At 34.2% G+C, this 24,651-nt stretch overlaps 2 protein-coding genes across 5 annotated transcripts in view; one reads left to right on the top strand and one right to left on the bottom strand.

Moving 5' to 3' along the window:
• Positions 1-16,172, bottom strand: part of Smurf (SMAD specific E3 ubiquitin protein ligase) — a 28,788-nt gene extending 12,616 nt beyond the window's left edge. Inside the window, exons 1-8 of the mRNA XM_089638282.1 lie at positions 16,056-16,172; positions 15,857-15,895; positions 15,552-15,693; positions 14,524-14,624; positions 9,851-10,043; positions 7,420-8,202; positions 5,108-5,280; positions 4,777-4,946 (exon numbers count right to left, since the gene is read on the bottom strand). Coding sequence (XP_089494408.1) covers positions 4,777-4,946; positions 5,108-5,280; positions 7,420-8,202; positions 9,851-10,043; positions 14,524-14,624; positions 15,552-15,693; positions 15,857-15,895; positions 16,056-16,110 — 1,656 coding nt within the window. The 5' untranslated portion in view covers positions 16,111-16,172. The remainder of the gene's footprint in view (positions 1-4,776; positions 4,947-5,107; positions 5,281-7,419; positions 8,203-9,850; positions 10,044-14,523; positions 14,625-15,551; positions 15,694-15,856; positions 15,896-16,055) is intronic.
• An 884-nt stretch (positions 16,173-17,056) lies between these two features.
• LOC149419416 (uncharacterized) overlaps positions 17,057-24,651 on the top strand; it is a 40,125-nt gene continuing 32,530 nt past the window's right edge. For 2 of the 4 annotated variants that reach the window (XM_089638280.1, XM_089638278.1), the window contains exons 1-4: positions 17,057-17,233; positions 18,284-18,823; positions 21,154-21,328; positions 22,104-22,175. In XM_089638280.1, the coding sequence (XP_089494406.1) occupies positions 18,577-18,823; positions 21,154-21,328; positions 22,104-22,175 (494 nt within the window). In that variant the 5' untranslated portion in view covers positions 17,057-17,233; positions 18,284-18,576. Of the gene's footprint in view, positions 17,234-17,744; positions 17,857-18,283; positions 18,824-21,153; positions 21,329-22,103; positions 22,176-24,651 lie in introns of those variants that run through there. The other 2 variants (XM_089638279.1, XM_089638281.1) reach the window with 2 other exon arrangements.

The raw sequence follows: 24,651 nt of genomic DNA, 5'->3' as shown, positions 1-24,651 counted from the left end.
TCATACATGCTCGTGATACAATTAGCTGGTACTAGTCAAACGAAATGATTGATATTAATCTACAAATAGAAAACCACGGTAACGTGATTTCTCCTGAAACCAATGATGCCTCAAAGTGCATAAATATTCTAAAATCCTATAAACGATTAAAAATATTCTCAACAAACATTCGAAGCGTTGATAAGAACTATAATGACCTTCTTGTAACACTTGCCGATTTGAATAATATTTTTGACATAATAATTTTAACTGAATGTTGGATCAAATCAAATTACACTCACAAAAACATTACAGGATTTACAGTTTTCAATACACAAAATAATAAGACACAGTCAGATGGAGTAATTGTCTATGTAAAATCTGAGCTGGACCCGATTATCTCTGAATTAATCATTGATAATGCCAACTGCCTTAAAATAAAAACCATCCAAACCACAATTCTTGCACTATACAGGTCACCTAAACACCAAAATATTTCATCCTTCCTTAAATCCTTAGACTTGGCCTTATTTAACTGTACACCAAATGAAGAGCTAATGGTGATCGGTGACATTAACATAGATTTACTTAAACCAAAAGCATCACAAACTCTCGACTATAAAAATCTCATGACTCAACACGGGCTTATTTCTTATATTAATGCCCCTACTAGAGTAACTGATACTAGTAACTCATGTATTGATCACATATTTCTACGAACAAAAAAAAATGCAAAGGGAATTATATATCAATCAACCATAACGGACCATTTCTCAATAGCAATTGGTCTTATGCATAATAAACCCACTACCGGAACGTCACGTAGTAATATAAAAAAGAAACACATTAATCTCGAGAAACTAACTTCTAAAATTATTTTAGAAAATTGGCTCTCCACTCTAAACTCCACAGACGTAGACATTGCTTTTAATACCTTCTCTGAAACTCTCTTGCAACATATTGAGGATGTCACTGAAGAATCCCATGTGAATAATTCAAAAAATAAAAAACTGAAACCATGGATAACAGATGGCCTAATTTTTTGTATTAAAAAACGGGACAAGCTTCACAAAAACTTACTCAATAATCCAGACATTCAAGCCCAAATATTTTATAAAAAGTACAGAAATATATGTAATAATATCATTAAAACCACAAAAGAAAACTACTACAAAGAAAAACTGTCCAGAGTCGGTAATAATAACAAACAAATTTGGAATATCGTCAAAGAAATATCTAACACTGATCACCCAGTACAACTAATCAATAAATTAAACATCAACGGCCAAGACACCTCCCTAAATGACCATCCAGACACTGTGACCAATCACATAAATGAATACTTTTGCAATATCGGTAAAAATCTAGCATCAAAGATTTTAAATAAGACATCAACCGATGAAAATGCCCTTGCCGACATTATCAATCAATGTGCCAGTGAAACAGATAATATACTCACCTTAAACCCGACCAACTACGATGAAATTTCTCAAACCATTAGACAGTTAAAGCCCTCTCATTCGTGCAATCATGACAAAATTTCCTCAACTATACTAAAAACAGTTGAACCCTTTATAATCCATCCATTAGTACATATCATAAACCTCAGTCTCACTAAAGGTGAATTCCCAAACAAACTCAAACTTGCCCTAGTCCAACCAATTTTTAAGTCCGGAAATCCTACTGACATAACAAACTACAGACCAATTTCTATATTATCATCACTATCAAAAATTATTGAAAAAATAGTAAAAAAAAGACTTATCGACCATCTTACAAAATATAACATACTCTCGTCAAACCAGTATGGCTTTAGAGAAGGACTCAATACAGATTCAGCTATTTTAGAACTAACATCACATATAACACAAGCCTTAGACAAAGGTGATAAATGTCTGGCAATATTTCTGGATTTAGCTAAGGCATTTGATACAGTATCTCATCCAATCCTTCTAGCCAAGCTCAAAAAAATCGGAATAAAGAATAAGGCATTTGATTGGTTCAAATCGTACCTCACAGACAGAAAGCAATGTGTTAAGCTACCATCGCATGAACCATCCCATTCAACTAGCATTAACTTTGGTGTGCCACAGGGCAGTGTACTCGGTCCCACACTTTTTCTCATTTATATCAATGACTTATGTAAACTATCTATTATTGATGGCAATATAATCACTTTCGCCGATGACACTGCCCTAGTACTAAAAAGTAAGACATGGGAAGAAACATTTCACAGAGCGGATCTAACATTGCAAATTATTAAACAGTGGTTGGATGATAATCTACTCACCTTAAACATAACTAAAACGAAATATATAACGTTTAGTCTTAATATTCCGAGTCAGCCTTCAATCAATCATACACTAAAAATACATTCTTGTAGAGATAACTCTAGTTGTCTGTGCAATCCACTAGAACGAGTAGATTCCATTAAATATTTGGGTGTAATAATTGACAATAAACTACGATGGGAAGATCACGTAATAAATGTTACAAACCGTACACGGAAACTGGCATATATCTTCAGGTCATTACGAAATATTCTTAATAAAAATACACTAAAAACGGTATACTTTTCTTTATGCCAATCAATTATATCTTACGGTATAATAGTCTGGGGAGGATGCTCTAACACGATATTAGATCCATTAATTAAAGCTCAAAAATTGATAATGCGGACTATTTACAAAGTACACTATATTCACCCCACGAAGGACTTATTTAACGACTTCAAAGTACTCAACATAAAATCCTTATACGTCAAAAACATATCCTCCTACTATAAATTCAAACATACGAAAAAAAATATTTTTGAATCGACCCATAATACAAGATATTCCAACAAATCGAATTATACTATTCCCCCAATAAAAACCTCAATGGCACAAAGACAATTTAACTTTCTTGCTCCAAAAATATTCAATAATTTAACGTTAGAAATAAAATCAATAGCCAAATACGACAGTTTCAGGAAAGCGCTCGGGGATTTTTTGATGTGTGATTGTTATAGTGTTAGTAGCCTATTCCAAGTACTCAGATAGAGGTGTATATATTGTTTATATGCGTGAGGATGCGTCATATGGGTGTATGTATACATGTGCTGTTATATGTATATAGGTATGTCTGCTGCTATATACACATGTGTGCTTGCATGCACACATATTAAAAATTATATACATAATTATGTACATTTTTACAATCTAATGCTAATTTACTTCTTTCTCCTTTCTAATTTCTATCTTCTACTTTTTATTACAATTTTTCCAAAATTTTAGCTTCATCTATAGTTACTAATTTCATATGTTTACACTAGATTTCATATTTCATACAAATTAATTACACTCAATTGGTCACCATGAAACAGGCAGCCGCCTAGTATGGTGATTCATTATATCTACTCTATGTAAATTTCATAATAATGTAACATGTATTAAATAAATAAATAAATAAATAAATAAATTTCTAAAAATGTATTTTTATGTAAGTGGTCGATAGGACGATTGTTAATTAGTATTACTATTCTGTAAATCTGAAACAATTTACACTGGAATGTCGTAATTTTTCGATTTTATTTAAAAAAATTTAGTTTACGCAGAAATATACCATATTTTTACGAATTAACATCATATATATCATATATGACCGGTCAGTGGTTGAGTAGGGCATAGCGCTTGGGTCTCACCCGAGCGTCGCGTGTTCGATTCCTCGGCTGGCTAAGTCCTCCATCACAACACAAGCAACATTTTCGGCTTTCTGTGGTGGTAGTAGGAGATTTTCAAACATTGTTGGGTTATTCGTAACCCGGGAATGTTTGTCTTTCTTTTAAAAAAAAAAAAAAAAAAATATCTGAGTTTAAAAGATCGGAAATGCGAAATTTAGATGAGCACGTAATATATCGTATTTTTTAAAATTTAGACGGAATAATTTGTATTATTAAGAATTTGTAACCCGAATTTGAAGGGGCCGCAGAGGAACTCGATTTTATCATCTTTTTTATTTTTTCATAAAATTTCGAGTTACGTGGGAATTCGCTAATTCGAAATTTGATTTTTGTGGTCCCGTGGATTTCAAGTTAACGAGGTTCTACTGTAATAGGGAAAAACATGTAATAAAATTGGGAGAAAACCTAAATATCTAATAGCCAGTCAACTGTTTTTCGAACAAATGTTTCAACAATTTTAATGGCCGCGCTCAGCGCTAGTGCACATGCTCTAATACCATTCACACTGGAATATTTTCCAATGTGATTTTAGCCTTTACGCTTTGAAAACTGTATAGGAAAAAATCAGAATTGCTAACGCTATTCAATACATTGTAGATTCTATATTAATGTAGCCAATGTATGACAGCTTATGAAATAATTTGTCTCTGGATATCAAAATTCATTGACTTAAAACAGCATCGCAAAAATGAAAGTATTTGAGCTTTCACAGTAATATAAAGGTCGTTTTCTTTGAAAACGCCTTTTAGTGTTGTTTTTTGTGTTCGGTACATTTGTTCAAATATATTTTTTGACAGTTACATAGCGTTAGCCATTCTGGGGAAACGCCTTACGATATAAACATGAAATATATATAAATAATAACATAAATTTTCTGGTAAACGGAAAACAATTGCAAAAAAAAACATTAGTCGTAGTTTTTATTCCAATATTTTATCTAACTCATCACAATAATTTTCATGCAGTTCTGCAAATTCTCGCCCGACAATTGGGGGTATTTTGATGATTTACCTACACCAAGATGCGAGAGGTTAAAGATCGTACTGGGTACTTATTTATAGAATTGGGGTACTTACTCTCCCTGAAGTGGTCTGCCTCATTTCCCAACCGGGGGGCAGGGCCCCGAGGGCATCGGCGGCCAGGGCAGCGGGGCTGAAGTCGCGGGGGATGCGGGGGTCGTGCCACGTGGACACGCCCGACTTTATGTGGTAGAAGTACACCTGGCCCTGCTGCGTGGTGCGCACTTCTAGAATGGATAATCATTTGTTAAGTAAGATTGATAAATGCAAACAACCAAATAATTTTAGTTGAACTTCTAGAAAAGAACGGATAGGATGTGATGTAGTCAGGTAAACAAATAAAATAAATATACAAAATACTAAATATGCCTGTAAAATTATTGCATACCATATCCAGGGGGGAGGTCCTGCGCCCCCGGTGTGCTGGGCAGGGCTGTGGCCCCTGTCCTACCTCCGCGCCGCCTCTCTTGCCAGGGCCCTCCAGGCTGGCCAACAGGATGAGAGGAACGCCTTTGCGCATCAGCACGAACTGGAGATGACAAGAGAAGTGACGGAGGACGGCTGAAAATAAAATTAAAACTTAGGTCATTCATTGAAAACAATGGAAATGCTTTGGAAATAGTGTTCACTGTTGGTTATTTCAACATTAAACACTAACGATGAGTATTATGAAATACAAGTTGAATATTTATGCTACAAAACATATTAGTATCACAACAATTATGCAAAATAATTACGACTGTGGATAATACAATGTAATATAGTTTATAATACATAATTCATGTGTTTTTATTATATATTTATATCAGTTTTTATTTCCATTCTTAACTTCACAGCATGCTAAAAATTCAAGATTATTTTTTTTTAATCCTACTAAGAATCTGGGTTTGTTGTAATAAATTGCCATCTGGCAATAATCCTGACATAGTAAAATGTATATAGAACGGGAATAAAAGTGAACAATAAAGAAATAATAAAGCTCAGTCCAGACAGTGCCAGTAGCAGTAGGCAGTGAAACATTTTGGTTAATTGGGTTATTGTCGTGGAATGTTAAGAAGCCGAAGCAGATAATAATATTATATTCATTAAAAAATTACGAAAATGTGATTACAAAACATAGATTATAAAACAGAGTATAATTACAAATTAGTTACAATTACTAAGAGATTATTCAATATTCGCTGATTATTGGAATTCTTGAAGAATTAAGTATCTAGTTAGGTACCATAAGCCCCAAATTATTTTTTGCATTCAAATATCAAATGATGAAAAATTTTATGCAATCCACTGGATAACTAAAACCTCTGCCATAAGTCACCCTAAGCGGTTCGCTACATTTGGGATGTCCGCGTTCATGGGATAAGGTTTCTTCAGGTCTCGTTGGCGGATACGTCTGTCCACCAATTGCAAGCAACCTGAAGAGACCTTTGACCTCTCCAACCGGGCTATCTCGACCCATCGCGCATTGCCTTGCACCGCAGTGGAGGGGACAGGTTTGTCAATCCTGAAAACCCTGAACCCCAGATTCCTACCCAACCCTCAAACTTTTCCTTCCCAGAATTTCCTCTCCTTCCTTTCCTTAAAAAGACCATCTCTACAGCACCCCCGAAGATGACACATTCCCTGTGGGAAGTTGTTTTCCTCAGTCCCTTCTGTGTGGAGTTAATGATAAAAATTTAAAAAAAAATCCAATAATTTTTGTTGGAATATACCATAGACATATGAATATTAGTAGACCTGCCCTAAGTGATTAAAAGCGTATTATCCCCACTCCCCATACCGGTTCCATTGGAGCCGGCTGTGCTCGCGTATGGCCTCAAGTGAAATTTGAAAACGTGACGTCATCATTCTTGTGCGAACTATGGTCGAGGCATCATCGGTTCATTTTACGAAATAACACGGCAAAATGTTGACTTGTACTATGAAAACTTGTAAAAATAGATGTGAAAAAGAGAATAAACCCAATTGTCGTATTACATTCCATATATAAGCATTATTTTACTTTATTTTAAGCATATTCACATCGTATAATATGAATCAGTTGTTACTATCACATCGAGAAACGTCTGGACGCGAAACACAAAGCTGGTTGGTTGCTGGGAAGTAAATTATGAACATTTATAAAAGTGTCTTAACTAAATACTTAAACGAAATATTCGACTCTGAAAATATAACCGAATTTTTTTGCCGAATTTGGACTTCGCAAATTTGTTCATAACGTGGCGAGTAATTTGCGCTCCCATGTAAAAATGTCTATTCATTCAAAAGCAGATTTTTCTTTTAAGAAGTAAATGGTGATATTATAATGCGAGATGCCTATTTACTGTCAGATTGATTTATTGACGAATCACAGTCAGCTTCACTCCCTTCGTTCTTCAACAGTTGATTTTACCCCTCGCCATTATCTTCTCGTCTATTAATTCCTATGTCTGTGGAATATACATTTATAAAGTTTAATGTTATTTGATATTTTAATGTGAAAAAGGTGAAGTGGGAGGTTACATAGAATGCCCGCGCCTGATATTATGTGTATGAAAAAGATATAAAAAATGATTGCAAGTACAGTAAAAACTGTACATAAGGTTCCAAACGTTATGTTTTTCAGTGTTATGAAAACTGAAATAAAAAAAAGAGTTATTTTGTAACCACACATAAGAAGATTATACTTTATTACTCTGTTATAAGAGAGTTTCAACGTACCTTGAAGGTTGAGAGGGAGTGGTTTGCGTATCAACCACCAAAGTTTCTGGCCTCTGCGGACTCGGTAGAGATACCGGTCCACTGTTCACCTTGTTCAGCTTCCACACATCATCAGTGGGAACCCTATCGGCCAGAGAGGGCACTATAGCCCCGGCGGGAGGACCTGGAGCGTTGTGCCCGTTCTGGATGATCAACGAATTCCTTGGTGACTTTGCATTGTTCACCACTTTCGGCACTGCGTTCATTATCTCGGAATGCAGAGAATTCTTCGGACTCGTGGGACTTATCGTAGTGGAACTGCTCGCACTAGAAGTCGGAACTTGCGTGGTGTCGTCTGCAATGTGTCCATTTGAAAATCGGTTATTTGGTTCTTTGCTAGTTTTGTCAGGTGTGACTTTGTTCATTTCTGTTGCGGTTTTCTTTTCCAGGTAATTTTGTATCGAGTTCAGCTTGTGGATGCTCTGACTGACCGGTGGAGGAGGATTGGTGGTTCCGTTTGCGGCGACTTCAGATGGAAGCGATATGTTTAGATCCGATTGTGGGTTTGCCGACGGGGCAGCTAGAGACAGGCTGTTATCTGAGGAGGGGTTGGCACTGCTGTGGCTGCGGCGATGGATAGGAGCTGCGGGGGGGGAGGGCGAGGCAGGGGCTGCAGGGACGGGGGCCCCCTGGGAGCTACTTCGGGAGTGGCGAGGAGTAACCGGAGATGTTTCAGTTTCTTCGGCCGGTCTTGTGGGACGGTTCCACTGGGTAGTTCGGGTCACATGGTTAACGAAATATGTCCTGAAAGAGGAAAAAATGTATTAACAAGATTCAATAATAATGTTAGATTTACGTCGACTATAGTTTAAACTACCTATTACAATTAATATAGTAAGAATCACCCAAAACATAACTTGTCCTGAAATGGGAGTAAGTAGGTATCCACCGTGAATATCGAACTCAATCCGTCCGATGGTTAGCCGAGCGAACATGCTACCAACCACACAATAAACCATTCAATACAACAGCACAAGGATCACACAAGTGAAGACGGTGAGGAAGGAATTATTTCACTAAAATATAGATTCAATCATATATCTAGCAATCAATAGCATCAGACAGTATACTTATAAACTAAGAGCAAATAAGTACGACATGTTATTATTTAAACTCCAGTAAAAAAAAAAAAAATGATATAAGTTCACGTTCTAACATAAAAATCAGTATATTTTTACAAATGTCCATTTCAGAATAATTTTCAAAGTTTGCATTTTTCAAAGAACGCAAAACCATCAAAATCTGACGGAGTTCACTGTTCTGAAATATAAAGGTTTTAAGGTGTGAATGAGTTCTGGTGCAAATAAATTAATCGAAGTAGAATGAATAAATGTTGTAATAAATTACATATTTAACTTCAGTAAAAAAGTCATCTTAAACCTAAAAGTCGTAATATCTTAGAGCAGTTGTTTAAAGATATATCACTGTTGCTTTGGGCTGACAAAATCCCAATTTCAATATTTAAAAAGGTTTCCAAAATACATGAATAAATTGTATATCGCAGTGGAAAGTCACGTGCGAGTCTACGTAGTGCAACTTTAAACAAAATTGTCCGCAGCCGAATGACCCGTGAGGTAGCGGGTAAGTTCTGTCAGAACCTGCTGACCAATCCCAGGGCATTTAGGTCTCTTTTGGTTTTAATCGTTAGATGAAGATTTATTAACTCTATATTATATCTAGCTGACGTGTACCCAGCGTTGCTCTACTTTTCTCTACTTTCTGTAAATACAATATGCATGTATAGGCCGGCATAGTCCAGTGGTAACGCATTGGACTGCCATTCCGAAGGTCGCGGGTTCGAACCCGGCGTGCGCAAATAAATTTTATTTGATTAATTTGTGTTATTTCACAATTAATTAATTAAAATAATATATAGTATATTTGCGGCACGTTCCAGAGTGGAAGATACTACCAGTATCGCCCTGGTGTAAGACCACCATTCAGAATTGAAACGTTGCTCCAAATGGCTTTAGCCGTGTTTAGTGACTAGATCTGAATAGCCAGGTACTTCCCCACCTTCCTCTTTCCCTTCCCCACTTACCTTCAGCCTCACAACATCCCCCAATTGGGGATGCTATAGTCTCACTGGCTCCAGACGGGAGCAGTTGGGACTCTTGTGAGGTAATCACTATAAAAAAAAATAAAAAATAAAAAAATTATATATACAAACCTTCCGGAAGAAATTCCCTAAATGATAGTGAAAACTCTATCAAAATCCGTTGCGTAATTTAGAGGAACTAATAGCACAAACAGACAGACAATAGTAACTTTGTTTTATACTATCTAGAGAAGATTAAACTTATATATTCAGAATCAGCGTTTTTTTGATCTATATAAATATGATTTTTAAGCTTTAATATTTTTCACTCAAGTTCCTCATTGTTAAGATTACCTCCCGCTGCCAGTGGTCCTCTCCTCCCATCCCGATGGCAGGGTAGGAGGCCTGAGGTCCCCCGCAGGGCCCACCACCGCCAGGGGGGAGCGCCCTCCAGAGCCCACATCCCGGGACAGCAGGGATACGATGATCTGCCCCCGGACAGCCTCTGTGTCTCCCGCGCTGGCCTTGCACAGCTCCAGGCATTGGTCTGAAAAACAAAACAATTTTTTTTTATCATATTTGACAACATCAACTTTAGAAAAACCTAAAATACAATAAAATAAGATCTGGAATAACACAGAAATCAATGTAGATCATGTTTGTAATCCCAACCCATGGATATGGACCCACTAAAATAAAAATAAAAGTATAATGTAAACACTGCACAAGGGTCCATTGTGCCTTTTTTTTTTTTTTTTATAGTGAATACCTCACAAGAGTCCCAACTGCTCCCGTCTGGAGCCAGTGAGACTATGGCATCCCCAATTGGGGGATGTTGTGAGGCTGAAGGTAAGTGGGGAAGGGAAAGAGGAAGTGTTCTGTGTTCTTGGTGTTTTGTTCCTGTCAACATGATTTTATTTATAAAATACCTAGACCTGTTAAAAAACACAAATCGTCATAAAGTGACACAAAGCTAATGTTCTAGAGTTCATTGAACTGGAGTTACAGACAGACGGAGTCACAACCGAAATTAGTATTTTTAATAATTGATTTGGACTGCCATTCTTTTATTGTAGAAATTTTCTTTGAGGCGAATAATACAGTAAGACTCGATGTAAGCTTCCCGTATAAGAAGTTTTGTTTTTAAAACCGAAATTTAAAAAATGGTCTAATTTTGGAAACAATTTTGCCAAAATAAATAGATTGTTTTATCGATCCCTTGAAAACCTTATAAAAGTGTTTCAGTGAAAAATGAAATGCATTACAAGGATAACATAAAATGAATTCAATCTTCATGCTTTGTAGGTGGATAATTTGTGCCTTGTTCCAATTGCTTAAAACTAGTAGTACTATGGCATCCATAATTTGGTTATGTTGTGATGTTGGATGAATTGGGGAGGGGGAGAAGATTGGTAAGAGAAAGGTTTGAAAGTAAGTACTTTACCCTAATAAAAAAATAATTATAAAGTGTTAGGGTCACAGGTCACATTCACATTACATACATGAAATAACAACCAACATTAGTAATTAATATATTTTGCCCTGAGAAAGTGTAGATATAAGCATCAGTATGCCACGAAAATAAAAAGAATAGTTTTTATACAAAGTTATTATTTTATTTCACAGTATGTACCTTTACAGTATAATCTGATTTACGCAGTAATTTAAATTCAACTGTTATAAAATGGACATGCGCCTAGTCTGGTGATCGTGAGATCCTTAAAAATTCTTTAAATTTTATGCATTTAACGTATAAGGAACTCTAGTCTTTTATTATAATTTTTTTATCAATGAATGACCTTCTAACTTAAATACCAGTGTATCGAACGCAATGCTACCCAAAAGCCACAAAGCAGCTTTCTGACCATAGAAGGATAAGAAAGCTAGTATTTATATCGTATCCGCTCCCCGACATATTCATATATTTTATGTTGCTTTATTTCAATATTTATTTTTTTATTCACGGTAAAATTATTGAACCCCGTTAACCACTCGGAACATTAGAACGTCAAAAGACGTAAATATGATAATAGCGGTCAAGACATTAGAACGTCTTTTCACGTAAACGCGCGAGATTTTACAAACATCGATTTATTTCCATCACTAGTATACGGATTGCCATGATTTAAAAAACAGAGTGTCGATAATGAATAACGCTACGCGTCTGTATTCGACAATATCTATGGAACGTAGAACTGCATTATCTAAGCCGATTGAATCTGTCATCGTGTTCGTTCATAATTTATTGCGTTTCTAAATAATTTATTAAAAATATTTTAGTTTGGACGGTTAATATTTTGAGGTGACTAATAGTTTTTAATTATATTTCTTCAATATATAAAGTGTTATTTCTTTATGATACTCAGAAAAAAGTGCATTTTTCACGGCTTTGAAATAATGGTTATCGATTCTTACATATTTTTGACGTTTTCAAAAAATAAATATTTAGAAACGCAAATATTTACTTATAACAACACAATGCGATAGTGGATTTCATAATCTTTCCAAAACATTTTTTAGAATGAGGCTACGTTTCCCAAGACGTGAGTTATGATGCTTTTAGCAAAACTCGTAAATAACACAAAAATTATCACGTTTTGACAGTTCTCAAAGGAACACATAGTATATAAATGTCTTTGTCTGAGAGGTTAAAGAAATATATAACCTCTTTCCAAAAATTTATTCAATTGTACAAAATTATGGCTAAGCACTTATTTATACATATTTAAGGGTTGTGGACTATGGCATCCCCAATCCCGGCTATATTGTGTGAAGAGGGGTAGTGGTGACGAGTACCTGGCTATGCAGATCTGGTCACTAAACATAACTAAAGCCATTTCAAGCAACCGGGGCGATTCCGAGGGTATCTACTACAACCAGGCCCAAATAATTTTGTAACTGCTATGTATTATTATAGTTAAATTACATGTGAAATAAAAAAAAAAAATTATGTGAATACTGCACATAAGGCCCAACTGCTCCCAACCGTCTGGAGCCAGTGAGACTATGGCATCCCCAATGGGGCATGTTGTGAGGCTGAAGGTAGTAGGGATATAAAGGAGATGGGGAATAGAAAGGGGAAGAACCTGGCTATGCAGATCTGGTCACCAAACATGACTAAAGCCATTTCAAGCAATGTTTCAATTCTGAATGGTAGTCTTATGCTAGGGCGATACTGAGAGTATCGTCCACTCTGGAACATGCTGCAAGAATACTACATATTATTTTATATGAATAAATTGTGAAACAACACAAATTCATCAAATAAAATTTACTTGCGCATGACGGGATTTGGACCCGTGACCTTGGGTAAAATAGTTAATTGTATGATTTTTATGGTGCGAGCTTTTGTGACAACCCTACATATATTTACCATAGGCGTTCACTTGGGTGCATGTGTTTCTGTATTGTGGTAAAAAAATATAACTCATTTGTACAATACTGTAACCAAATATTCGATTTCGGAAACAAGCTGAACTTTTTCGCAGGATTTGGAATTTACAATAACGTTGTTAGTAATTCACGCGCTAATGGAAAAGGGACTAGTAATTCGTAAGCAGATTTTATTTTCTTTATTAAGTCTTAATAATGATGAGCGAGGTGTCTGAAAAGATAAACAGTACTGAAAGGGTGACGCCCACGTCCCTCCCCACGCTCCTCACAATATGGTTTGTTCCTGTTTGTTCCTCTCACCCTTAAGTTTCTGTCTACTGATTTATATGTCTATGGTTTTAACAGGTAAAATAATTTTCAAAGTTTTCTTTTAGGGGTCTCTCCCAAACGCACCAAATATCTGTGACGTCACCTGTCACAAAAAGCTATGTTTTAAAAGTTATGTTCTATTTTCATCGAGCAATAACAGCTTTTAATTCACTTCTGTTATTGTATTCTACCAAAGTGCAAAAATACAACTGTGACCGCACCTAATAAACAACTTATCAGTGATCAAAAACCTGCATTACTATGAAGAAAATGGTGTGACGCCGACAAACTAACCAATAAGAAAAATGCTTTTCTCTTAGGTCAACTGCATTTTGTTGCGGGGATCATTTTGATGCAAGTGCAATAGTTTAATTTAGATGATCTAATAAATTCTTGCCACAATTTAACCTATATTGTACTTGTCACCTTGGTGTTTTAACTAAATATTTTCTTTTAAAATTTAATAAGTTTCTAGAATTTTTCCTCTGTGGTACCTATCTATTAGTATGTTAGAATTATGATAATATCGCATACATATTATGTAAGCAGATTACCATATAAATATTATTTTTATAATCCCGCCCAGCTAATTTTGACTATTGCATTTATAAAATAATATACCTATAACTATCATTAATTTTCTAAAACACATATTATTATAGGCGCCTAAATGACGTTAATCAATTCAATTCCATCAGCACTGAAACAACAACAATGAAATCTTTTAAATATACAAACAGCGTCATCTGTTGGATGTAAAAGCAACATGCGTCATTGTTTCTATATCTGCACAGACTGACCCACAGCAACGCGTGGCGGGATACAGCTAGTATATAATATAATTTATATATTGCAAATCTGCGTTTGTTGATCTACATGAATACATTTTTTTAAAACCATAATAATAATTTTCACTGGAGTCCCTTATAAAAATAAGTTAATAATATAAACAACTTTTACACTTTCTGCTATGTAAGTACCTTTTAAAAAGTTAGAAAAATGACAATATTGTTTGTTATAATAGATTGAAAAATGAGTGCATCGGTCTTTGGCAATAAGTAAACCCGGTCACACAAATGTATTGAAAATAAAATCAGCCTTTTGGTTTCAGGAAAACACCAAACAATAAATGTCATTATTTTTATCTTTCCAATCTTCAAACTGACCTATTCAAATGACATCATAGTGAAATCGCCGCACTAAAAAACCCCAGCAGTTAATAGTAATAATGTACAGTTAGGTGGATACCCAATACGGCCAGGAAGTAGATAAATGAAAGAGAAGTAGTGCGCTTGACACAGATAAGGATGTAGGATACTACTTACATCCTGTGTCTTTTAGTCTTTGAACGGTGGCCGCCTGTATTCTGACGCAGCCCAGGAAGCCAGATCCTTGACGTTTGTGGATTTTTCGATGATTCCATATGCTAAAAGAAATTAAATATTAGATATTTCATCCATCATCATTATTGTAATTCAAAATTCTTTGTTTTTTTATTGCCCCATTTCCCCCAGATTATAGGGAATAGATTATAATATTATTTTTCACAAAAGATTTTATTGATTAAATCTTGGATATTGATAATATTATGTTGCCATAAGATTTTACTTTCAGTGGTAAGAACTATGCTTTACTAACTATAGAAGTGCCAGAGAGAGATTGTATGTGACATCATCGTTCTAGTATCTTGTCTTTTTCGTTTTCATCAAGACGTGGGAGAAGGAAGAGAACGATCGTTGATGATGTGCGTACAACCTCTCTCTGGGCCTATTTTACTATTATTTACATTATTGTATGTTTAAAATGTTATTTTGGAATTTAATAACTTTGTGATGGAACTAAATTGACTTATTGTTATCATGGCGTACACAAAATATATGATAATGTTTTCATTTTATAAGTTTAGTGAAGAAATTTATATTTTTAGAATATAAATAATGCCATCAATTTACATAATATATGCAGTTGCTTAATAATTGTGCAATATCAATTAACTTTCAAATCATAGAAAAAGGAGGTTATTGATAAATGAGATAGATCTGAGTCATAATCAATAAGTTGTTTTCCTTCATGTGTTGTGATAAAATCTAATAATTTATACCTGTGTTCATTTTTAAAACTTGTATTTCATTCCGCCAAAAAAATAACAAACAACGTTTCAGTGAGGTGTTGACATTTATGTTTTGAATACATAATATTGTAAAACATCAAGAGAAGCATGTTAATTAAGTAACACATTCACCAACACATTTGTTGTCATTGATGACATCACTGCATAAAAATTAAATAATACATTCAATATCAAATCATTCAAAACTGTAATGAGACATAAATGGAATGATATCGGGCTTACCTTATTGTAACGCCGTCACCTTTACCCAAATATAAATCGTAATGAGAGTTCCATTTCGGATCCAAGGATGCTTTGACAGTTTCAGTCGAATGAACCTGCCCGCTCCCATCTACAGAAATTTTGGCAAATGGATCAGGTAAACCTGTAAACAAAATAAAATTATGAACACAAATAAAAGAATAGTAATAATTTAGTTGAATTCAAAAGTTTTTACCATGTCAAAAGTCAAAATTATAATCGTCAATTGAGCAGACTTCTTGTGACAGCTTAGAATAAGTTCAATATAAATTTCAAAATCAACTTACGAAACAAATCTTTGCGAACTAGATTCCGAGCGCACAATACTGAAAGAAAATAAACAAATTATATTAGTTATGATAAGGAGGGTGTAATATTTAGGTTCCAAAATATTTAAGGCCATATTGGTTTAGCGTGAAGAACACAAAAATTTTGTCAAATTTGAAACATATTGGAGCACCGTTGACTATTGTTTGGCATACTTACTGGTAAGTCTAATTTTTTGCGCCCCGTATTTACGGGTCGATGGAGTATTGGACATTTTATTTCAGTCTTTTTATTATTTGTCAACATACTATGTCACTCGCTTCGCCGCTGACCGCCATCTTGTAAATTACAAACATCAAAAATTACCAGCGGCTCGGAAACAACCGAAACATTTTTGTCAGGTGAAAATGACCCTTCTGTCTCGATATTTTATTCTTGTTTTGAATAAAATGAAGACTTTAGGTTTTTTTCTTATAATTTGACTTGTGATCTTGGCCCAAGGTTTTTAGAAAATACACACCAATCTTGGCCTGTTCAGATTTTTTTTCATAAGGTTAGTCGAGTGAATAAAAGTAATTAGTACAACTTTTGTTACCTATACACAAAACTTGGGTGTAAACAAAAACAACAATTCGGGAAAATATTATTATTTTACATTTTTTTTATATAAATCAAATGTAGATCTTCGGCAATATTATTTGATATTATCACGAAATAATTTTACTAGTACCAGTTATTTTACTTTTGTAATTATTATTACTTATATTATGTTAATTAAATGGAAAAAAAATCATTTAATAATTAAAATCTCCGTAAATAATAGTAAATTGTTTTATGTAAAATAATCAGCCAAAATTCTGCAAACATTCTTGTATAACCTTCATGTTACACTTTTCGTTAAATTGAATTTCTTCTATAATTTAATTGTTTTGTTGAAGTTTATTTTTCAATAATTTTCAAAACAATAGAGGAAAAGCCCGCGTTTTGGGGACACAAAATAAATATTTCTAGGAATCTTTTTTATCTGCAATCTTCTTTAAAAGTTCTATTGAACTGCAGATGTCTCTAATTCTGTAATATTGTCATAGGACATCGTTATGATATCAAAATGGCTGATTTACTTGAAGTTCATTTTAATTCCAAATAGTGTCTTAAAGCCTTCCCATGTGAAAACGCCTACCACCTCCTTTGTCCGCAATCCGCAAAACAGAACAAATTTTTCCTTTCGAGCTGTCGGATTTTCAATAAAGTGATTTACAGAACAAAAATTTGTGTTTAGTTTATATTCGTGCGCTCGTTTACGCTAACATTTTAAAACGTCGCTTTTATTTAGTATTTGTATGTGAGCTGTGATTGTATATTGAATAGTTTTGTGGTTATTGTTGAACATGGAAAAGGTACGGCCCAATACATTTTTACTTTGCACAAATTATTATTTAGTATATAATTGCTTTAAAAATTGGAGTTTCCTGAATTATGATCTCATCTCAGTTGATTCGTTGATGTGATATTTGAATAAAAGCGAATGAACTTAATTTAACTTTGATGAAAATTATAATTCTAATTCTGTCATCTTGTAAAGTTGACGTCTCGCACTGAGGTTAGGAGGATGTCTCTTGTTATCGACGGCAACTAATGTTTATCCGGAACTCGGATTGCTCTAAACGTATCTAATTAGCATATAAATAATAATATTGTTCAACGGTGTGAAATTGTTAGTGATTACTTAAATTATATTCAATTTATGAAACCTACTCTAATTTTGTTATTTGCCTTCATAAATAAATTATTATAAATTTGATGATGATCATCTTTAGTATAGCTAACCTTTGATTTAAATTCTACGGATACTTTTATATTACTTTATAAAATCAGCGCAATTTCGAGGATTTGACATTGTTTAACAATATATAATGTTAAACGCCTTCAGGGACCGTCGGTATTTGTAATGGTGATGTTCTGAAAAGCCATTTTAAAATAAGGTCTCACGTATTTCGCCCAATGTTGAAAGAGAAGTCAGGTTTAGTTTGACATATAACTCGATAGAATATGTAAATTTTTAACCCTGTTGTCTGCATATATAAATTGATATTCACTCTACAATATAATACTCACTATAATACACAATTTCGCTATAACAGTGATATGTTGTTCATACATTTTCTTGTATGATTGTGTGAAAAATTGTGATCTTGAATTGTGATATGGAAGTGGAAGTGGAAGCACAGAAGCGACGCGACACTAGGGAGACTTTTTTTGAATTTGTACAAATTTTGGAATAGTTTCCAACTGTCGTGGCAACTAAAGTTTCTCGTATTGCAATATTATAAACTATACTGAAACCTACTACGATACCTTTTACAATATCTTTTGTATCTTTTATCGTTTTTTCCAAGTATTTGTTTTATCCCTGACGATTGGCTAATGTATGTTTTCCCTTGTTTCAGATATCTCGACATACTTTATAAAGTTTTCACCACACCCCGATATGTTATTACATTCTTCCAAACAAACTGAGTAACAATATAACAAACAAAACATGCAACCATTACAAAAGGATAAATAAATCATGGCACTCACATTTGAAATCAAATAGCAGCTCACAAATAATATAGCTGGAAAGAACTCCAGTTTGAAGTACCTACTTAAATCTGTAAAATTATTATAGGAAATGCTGTTTGAAAAGAATATGAAATATTTTTTCAAGTTTCTAAAGATGCAGATTTAAGTACTTCTCACAATGAGGCCGGACAATGGGGCTGGCAACCCCGCGCGACCGACGTCCATCTTTAACCGCTCTATTTCTGAGACCCCAGGAGCAAGGCCGAACAGTTTGTTCCCCCCAGAGCGCCCCCAGCAGCCGGAGAAGCAGCCGATCAAGTTTGATGTGAACCTAGTGGGGGCCCCACCTGAGGTGGAGCAGCTGGTCAATAACATAAAGCTGGTTGCGGAGGAGTTTTTGTACCACTGGAAGACCTTTCCCATAGGTAAGTTTTAAAGTGAAATTTTTTAACAATAGTTTTTTGTAAATTTCACCATCAACTCGAAATTATTAACTGCTGAACAAAGCCCAGCCATCACTTCTTCAATTCTTTTTTTTTGTCATTCATGTATTTCTGCCAAACTTATTATGTTGATCCTGTTCATGTGTACGAACACAAAGAACGCGTGTTTCGGCTTTCAGATTAACGGCACTCAGTGCCTGAGTCCGCCGGAGAAGATATGCGCCGAGTTGTGGACACATAGAACGCCGGTAAAATCAGCGCCATTTGCGCGGTAGCCTGATAGCAGCTGTCAGTTTTAACAAAATGTCAAGCTCGTAGGAAGAAGATTTCATACTTTTTTTCTTGAAATTAAGTAATATTAATTGGTATTCATCCAATTAATAGTAGTAGAAAAATTCATGGTGAATATTATCACTTGTTTAGTAAGCTTGAGGCGGACGAAGAAAGATTTTTTAAATATACCTTAATTCAGTCGTGAAATTTGAGGTTATCATAAAATTTTCTCAGTTCGTACTTTTGTTCGTAACGTTTTCATTCATATCCTTACTGATTTCTTTACTTGTCGACAACATTTCTGTTGCTATGTAAACTGTTTCTTTTATCCTAGATCGGCGATTTGTTGAAAACAGCAGCAATTAGTAAGTCGCTCATTTTGACAGGACTTATGTTTTGACACTAGCTTCCAAAACAAGCTTCACTAACCGGCCGCACCGGCGAGTAGGAATTAAGAATTCATTCCGGTAAAGCTTCTCGGCCCGCCAGCGCGCGGACACAAATCTGAACCTGCCTTCACTATGTGCGTTCTCACACGTTTAGATACAAACATTCTTGTTGGCGCGCCTGCGCCAGTCGGCCGCTTACTCGCCGGCTAATCTGAAAGCCGAAACAAGCGTTCTTTGTGTTCGTACACTATAGTAGGGTGGCCAGGGAGGTATTACTCTAATCGCAAATTGGAACTGAAGAAAAGACACGGTAATCTCCATGGTCTGAAATGTCACCGGTACATCCACCAATGAATAACTCTGAATGGAAAAACTGTTGACAGCTGAGTGCTATATCTATGGCACGGTGGTTCTACGTCCTAGAACACAGAAGATTGCATCTCGTACCTACAAGAATAATATCGAAGAGGCGTAGAGCTACTACAATCGTCGAAAATGTTCCCAGCTGTGCTGGACGCGAGCGAACATATATAAGTGTAACGGCGGAGTTCTACCAAACAGTTTATTGATGAATCTCGTTAAAAAAAAATTACAAGAGGTGTGACCGTCCCTCACCGTGCTTCGCCGCACCACGCTTCTATATCTTGTAATACTTTTTATAATTTTTTGAATTAAATAAATAAATAAATAAAAAAAAATTACGTAAATCTCATTAATAAATTAATACTGATAAGTGAATTCAATTATTTGGTTTTTATGCACAACCACAGTGAATAGTGACACTCGCAATAATAATTATATTTGTTATTGATAATATATGATGGTTTGTTTAACTCTTGGAACCAAAATATTGTGACGTCATATTGTTGCCTAACTATTTCCACCAATGAAAATCTCTGAAAGTCTATGGAATAAACTGGAGGCCGTACTGGGTCGTGATTATATCATGCAAGATAGAATTCCATCATTCTACCTTATTCATTAATGATTTTACCTGTATTTATTTATTGACTTTCTGAAATAAAAATGCTTAACATGGAACTGAGTTTCTCATTTTCTTGTCGTGAAGTAATATTGTAACATTTCAAACATTTTTATTTTCAAAATATTTTAGGCTCTGAATGAGAATTGTACTGTCTATATATTGGCATATCTATGGTTAAACAGAGAACCAATTTGTTTCATACAAAAAGCCCGAAGATATCGATATAGTCAGTGGATTATTTATGGTACACACGCAATGTGTCTAAATATTGGCATATTTATCTTTAATGGTGAACCAACTTGTTCCATACAAAAAGCACGAAGTTGTCAATCTAGTGTGTGGTTTATTTATGAGGGTGGCCTTATACGAAACACCTTTTACATAAATACAATGAAACTGACAGCGTTTATAGTGGTAGATTCATGATCAGCAACTTTGATAGAACGTTATTAATTGAAACCCAATAACTTGTATAAATAAATAATAACCACTACCTAAGAAATATGTTTGCAAAAGATCGGCAGCCATCTTAACTGACTATAATGTTGTAAAAGGTTGTGTTGTTTACATGTATACATTGAGTAGCAAAATAAATCTGATGAGATTTCTTTTCATTGCCCTTTAATTTGATTCAATAAATATATTATTTTTACTCTTTTCCGCAGTGTTGCCATCCTCCGCAGGTTCCAGCGGTGATGGAAATGGCCGCCCCAAACGACCCAACCTCCAGGACTTGTTCCTGGCTCCATCATTTGACGAGCTGGATGCAGTCGCCACTGATGCGAGGGGCGAACCTCGGAGACTCGGTCACAAGCAGCTGGAGTGTATACGAGAGAGGGGGTAAGGATCGCACCGGAAAATCAATTTCAATATAACACGCTACTAAAATTTGCTTTAACCCTTAACGATTTAAGAATACTGCTTGATGCATATTCATTTTTAGGTTATGCTGAGTGACGTTTTAATGCTCACTTTAATTGATGTTTGTGTGTCTTGTTATTTTTTCGTCCCACACAATTTATTTGTATAAATTTATTAGATATTTGTAATATTAATACATATTGATTTGAGACAGGTTTAACTTTCATTTTTACATGAAGTTTCTGACTTTAACTTATTCATTGAGTTGTTATTATTGATTTTTGATTGCTTTTATTTACTTATCTGACAAAAAAAATTAAAAGATTTATCAATAAAAAAGGACTATACAATATCTAAACTTGTTTAACTCAATAGAAAAGAAAGTAGATATAAACTTTAAATATCTCCTTAAAAAGAAAGATAAAATGTTATTTTTAAATAAGTTCGGATAAAATAAAGAACTTAATTTTTCATAGTTTTTTTTTCTTTATCTTAATTATTATATTCCCCATTTATCATGTTATTATTCCCAGATTGGATTATGTTGCCAGTTTAGAATTGGTCCCCTGTAATGCTCACTATCACTCTAGTGCTGGCATCAGACAAGCATAGTTTTCAAGTGCTTACTTTTCTCCATACATATTTTTACCCTAACATGCGTCATATTCACACCCGCCCTTCTAACCAATAGTTAACATTGGCAACACCATTGGAATTTGTTGAAATTTATCCCTTAATGTTGCCATCCCTGAAGCCTGCCCAAGGAAAAGTATGGAAAGTCCAAGATGCTAAATTCTATACAGTTGGAATCTATTCGTCGAAGGGGGTAGGTTGGCTCCCAAATGTTTTAAACTTTAACCATTTCACTGTTATCATTGTTTATTTCTCCATTTAAATCATGTGAACATGTGGTTGTGTTTTTATTTTCGCTTTCTGTGCACAAATTCATATACATTCAATCATTTAGTAAACATTCATAGGTTTCTTATCAGGCTAAGTAAGGAGTGTCCTTCTTGGTTTATTTTATAAGCTTATAAAAAGGCACTTTTTTCTTACCTTAAAAAAATAAGATTTTCTAGATCAATAGCAAGTTATGAATCCACACATCCATTGCGCTAGTTTTAACACTTATTTTCTTTCTTTTTTCTTGGTCACTTTAAAAATATGGCATCTGGTCTGATTTTTTTTAACAGTGTTATAGATTTTCAAAGCTCCATAACTCATGATAAAAATGACATTGTGAGTGAAAACAACATTGTGAGGTAGTTGCATTTACCTATAAATCTCACAGACTGAAAGTGCTTTTCAAATTTCATGATGTCAGAAACATTCTGCTTTATAGTTACAATAATATTATAATCTGTTTAAATTAAAGAAAAGATCTAGAAAATCTTTCTAATTTTTTTTCCTTTTTAATCTTAGATTGTGTAGGACCTTCCACCCTTTGTGTTACTTTTTGTTCAACATGCTAAATAATATCACGGCAATCAAGATGTTGGCATCAGCATGAATGTTTAAGTAGTTTTCATCACTCTGTATTCACTGCCTCCGGATGTATGTTAGTCTAAAATTAGTCCTTGATTAGTACCATTATATTCAGAGATTAGTAATTAAGTATCCTGTGAAATTCACTTCCAATACTTCACAGGGTCATATCGTCAGTGTAATTCTAATACCGCAGAAGAGCCGTTTGTCAAAATGTTCAGGAGGGACACAAAACCCTGCGTTTTCGCCAATAAAAAAGATATTTAAATATAAACATAATGTACATTATAATCTACGTGTTCATAAATGGCGTTTATTAAAATATTTTGTGAAAATATACTTTTACACAATATTGTATCGGTGATTCAATCCAATAAAGTATTTTTATGCCTTTCTTCAAAGAATTCAATTTTTGTACGGGGAAACGATTTATTCATATTCATATTGCATAATGTATGGGAAAAAACAAATAATTTGTCTAATATTTTAAAGCATAACTTGCAAAAAGTGTAATTTCATAAAATAATTAAATTAACGCCATCTATGAACGCGTACCCTTACGGTTAAACGCAACATACGTTATAATGCATGCGTTCATGGATTTCTATTCGATAATTTAATTATTTTATTAAAATACCTTTTTGCAACTTATGCATTAAAATTTTACGACGAATTATATGTTTACGCCCATACTTACGCCGTATGTTGAACATTCTTTAAGCAGGTAGGTACCATGATATTAAAAAAAAAAAAAAACGAATAAGATAGTCCAAATAAACAAGACGATTTCACATTTGAAAAAAGATTCTTTAGTGAACCATGGCCAATGAGGAACTGCAGTGAAAAATATTATGGCTTAAAAAATATATAAATTTATGTAGATCAACAAACACGGATTCGGAATATATAAGTTTTATTGTACATAGAATTTATAAATCGTCATTTAAAAACGAATAAAACCCCTTAATTAAAAAACATTGTTTGGTTGGTATGACTAATCTTCTGAAATAACAACCAAATTAGTCAGTAAAAACTATGCTTTAAATTTTCTACATTAGGGTTGCTAATTCGTGAAGAATTACCCAAATTCTGAGGAATTTCTAAGATTTTTCATCGTGAGAACACACTATATTTCGTTTTCGTTCATAGTGAATTTTCATAAAAAGTATATTTTTAAAGCCCGAGCGAAAGAGAACGTCCGAAAATGTCTAGATAATAAAAAACAAATCTAATTTAAATAGAATTTCGTTTCATTTGGAGGTAAAGGAACTTGTGGGTATTTGTGAGGAATTTGAAAATCTCTTCATCTCTTGGTGGTGTTTTAGAAGATATGCATTGGCAACTCTGGTCCACATTCATATTTGAACTGATGAAAATATTTTTTAGCATCGTTAAATTGTTTATCAGGTGCTTATTGGATGCATTTTTGCACTTTTATTCAATATGACAAAATTAGTGACGAGATGCTAACATTTTACATAGTGTTCTTCAATGAAGCGGGTCATCTTAAGAATAAAAAACATCTCGACTCCCGTACTAAATACTGCGTTTGTTGAAAAAAAAACTTAGGCTTTTTTGACTGGTGATGTCATGGGTTACTTCCACAGATTTGATGCGTTTTTGGGAGACCCGAAAAATTAAAACTTTATATATTATTTTAACTATTTTAAACTAACTATAACAACAACAAAAAATATATAGCCATTTAAGTTAGATGGTCATTATTAATAAAAAAGTGGACTGCAGTTTCTCATTAACCATCTAGTTTCTTCTTGCTTGCTTGAATAATAAAGTTGATGCAGGAGATTTTCGAAAAC

The sequence above is a fragment of the Hesperophylax consimilis genome, chromosome 12 (genome assembly GCF_061612785.1).
Source record: "Hesperophylax consimilis isolate HC1 chromosome 12, BYU_Hcon_1.0, whole genome shotgun sequence".
NCBI classification, from domain to species: Eukaryota; Metazoa; Arthropoda; class Insecta; order Trichoptera; family Limnephilidae; genus Hesperophylax; species Hesperophylax consimilis.
The sequence above is the reverse complement of the archived record's forward strand: the minus strand, read 5'-3'. Positions and strand labels throughout refer to the sequence as shown.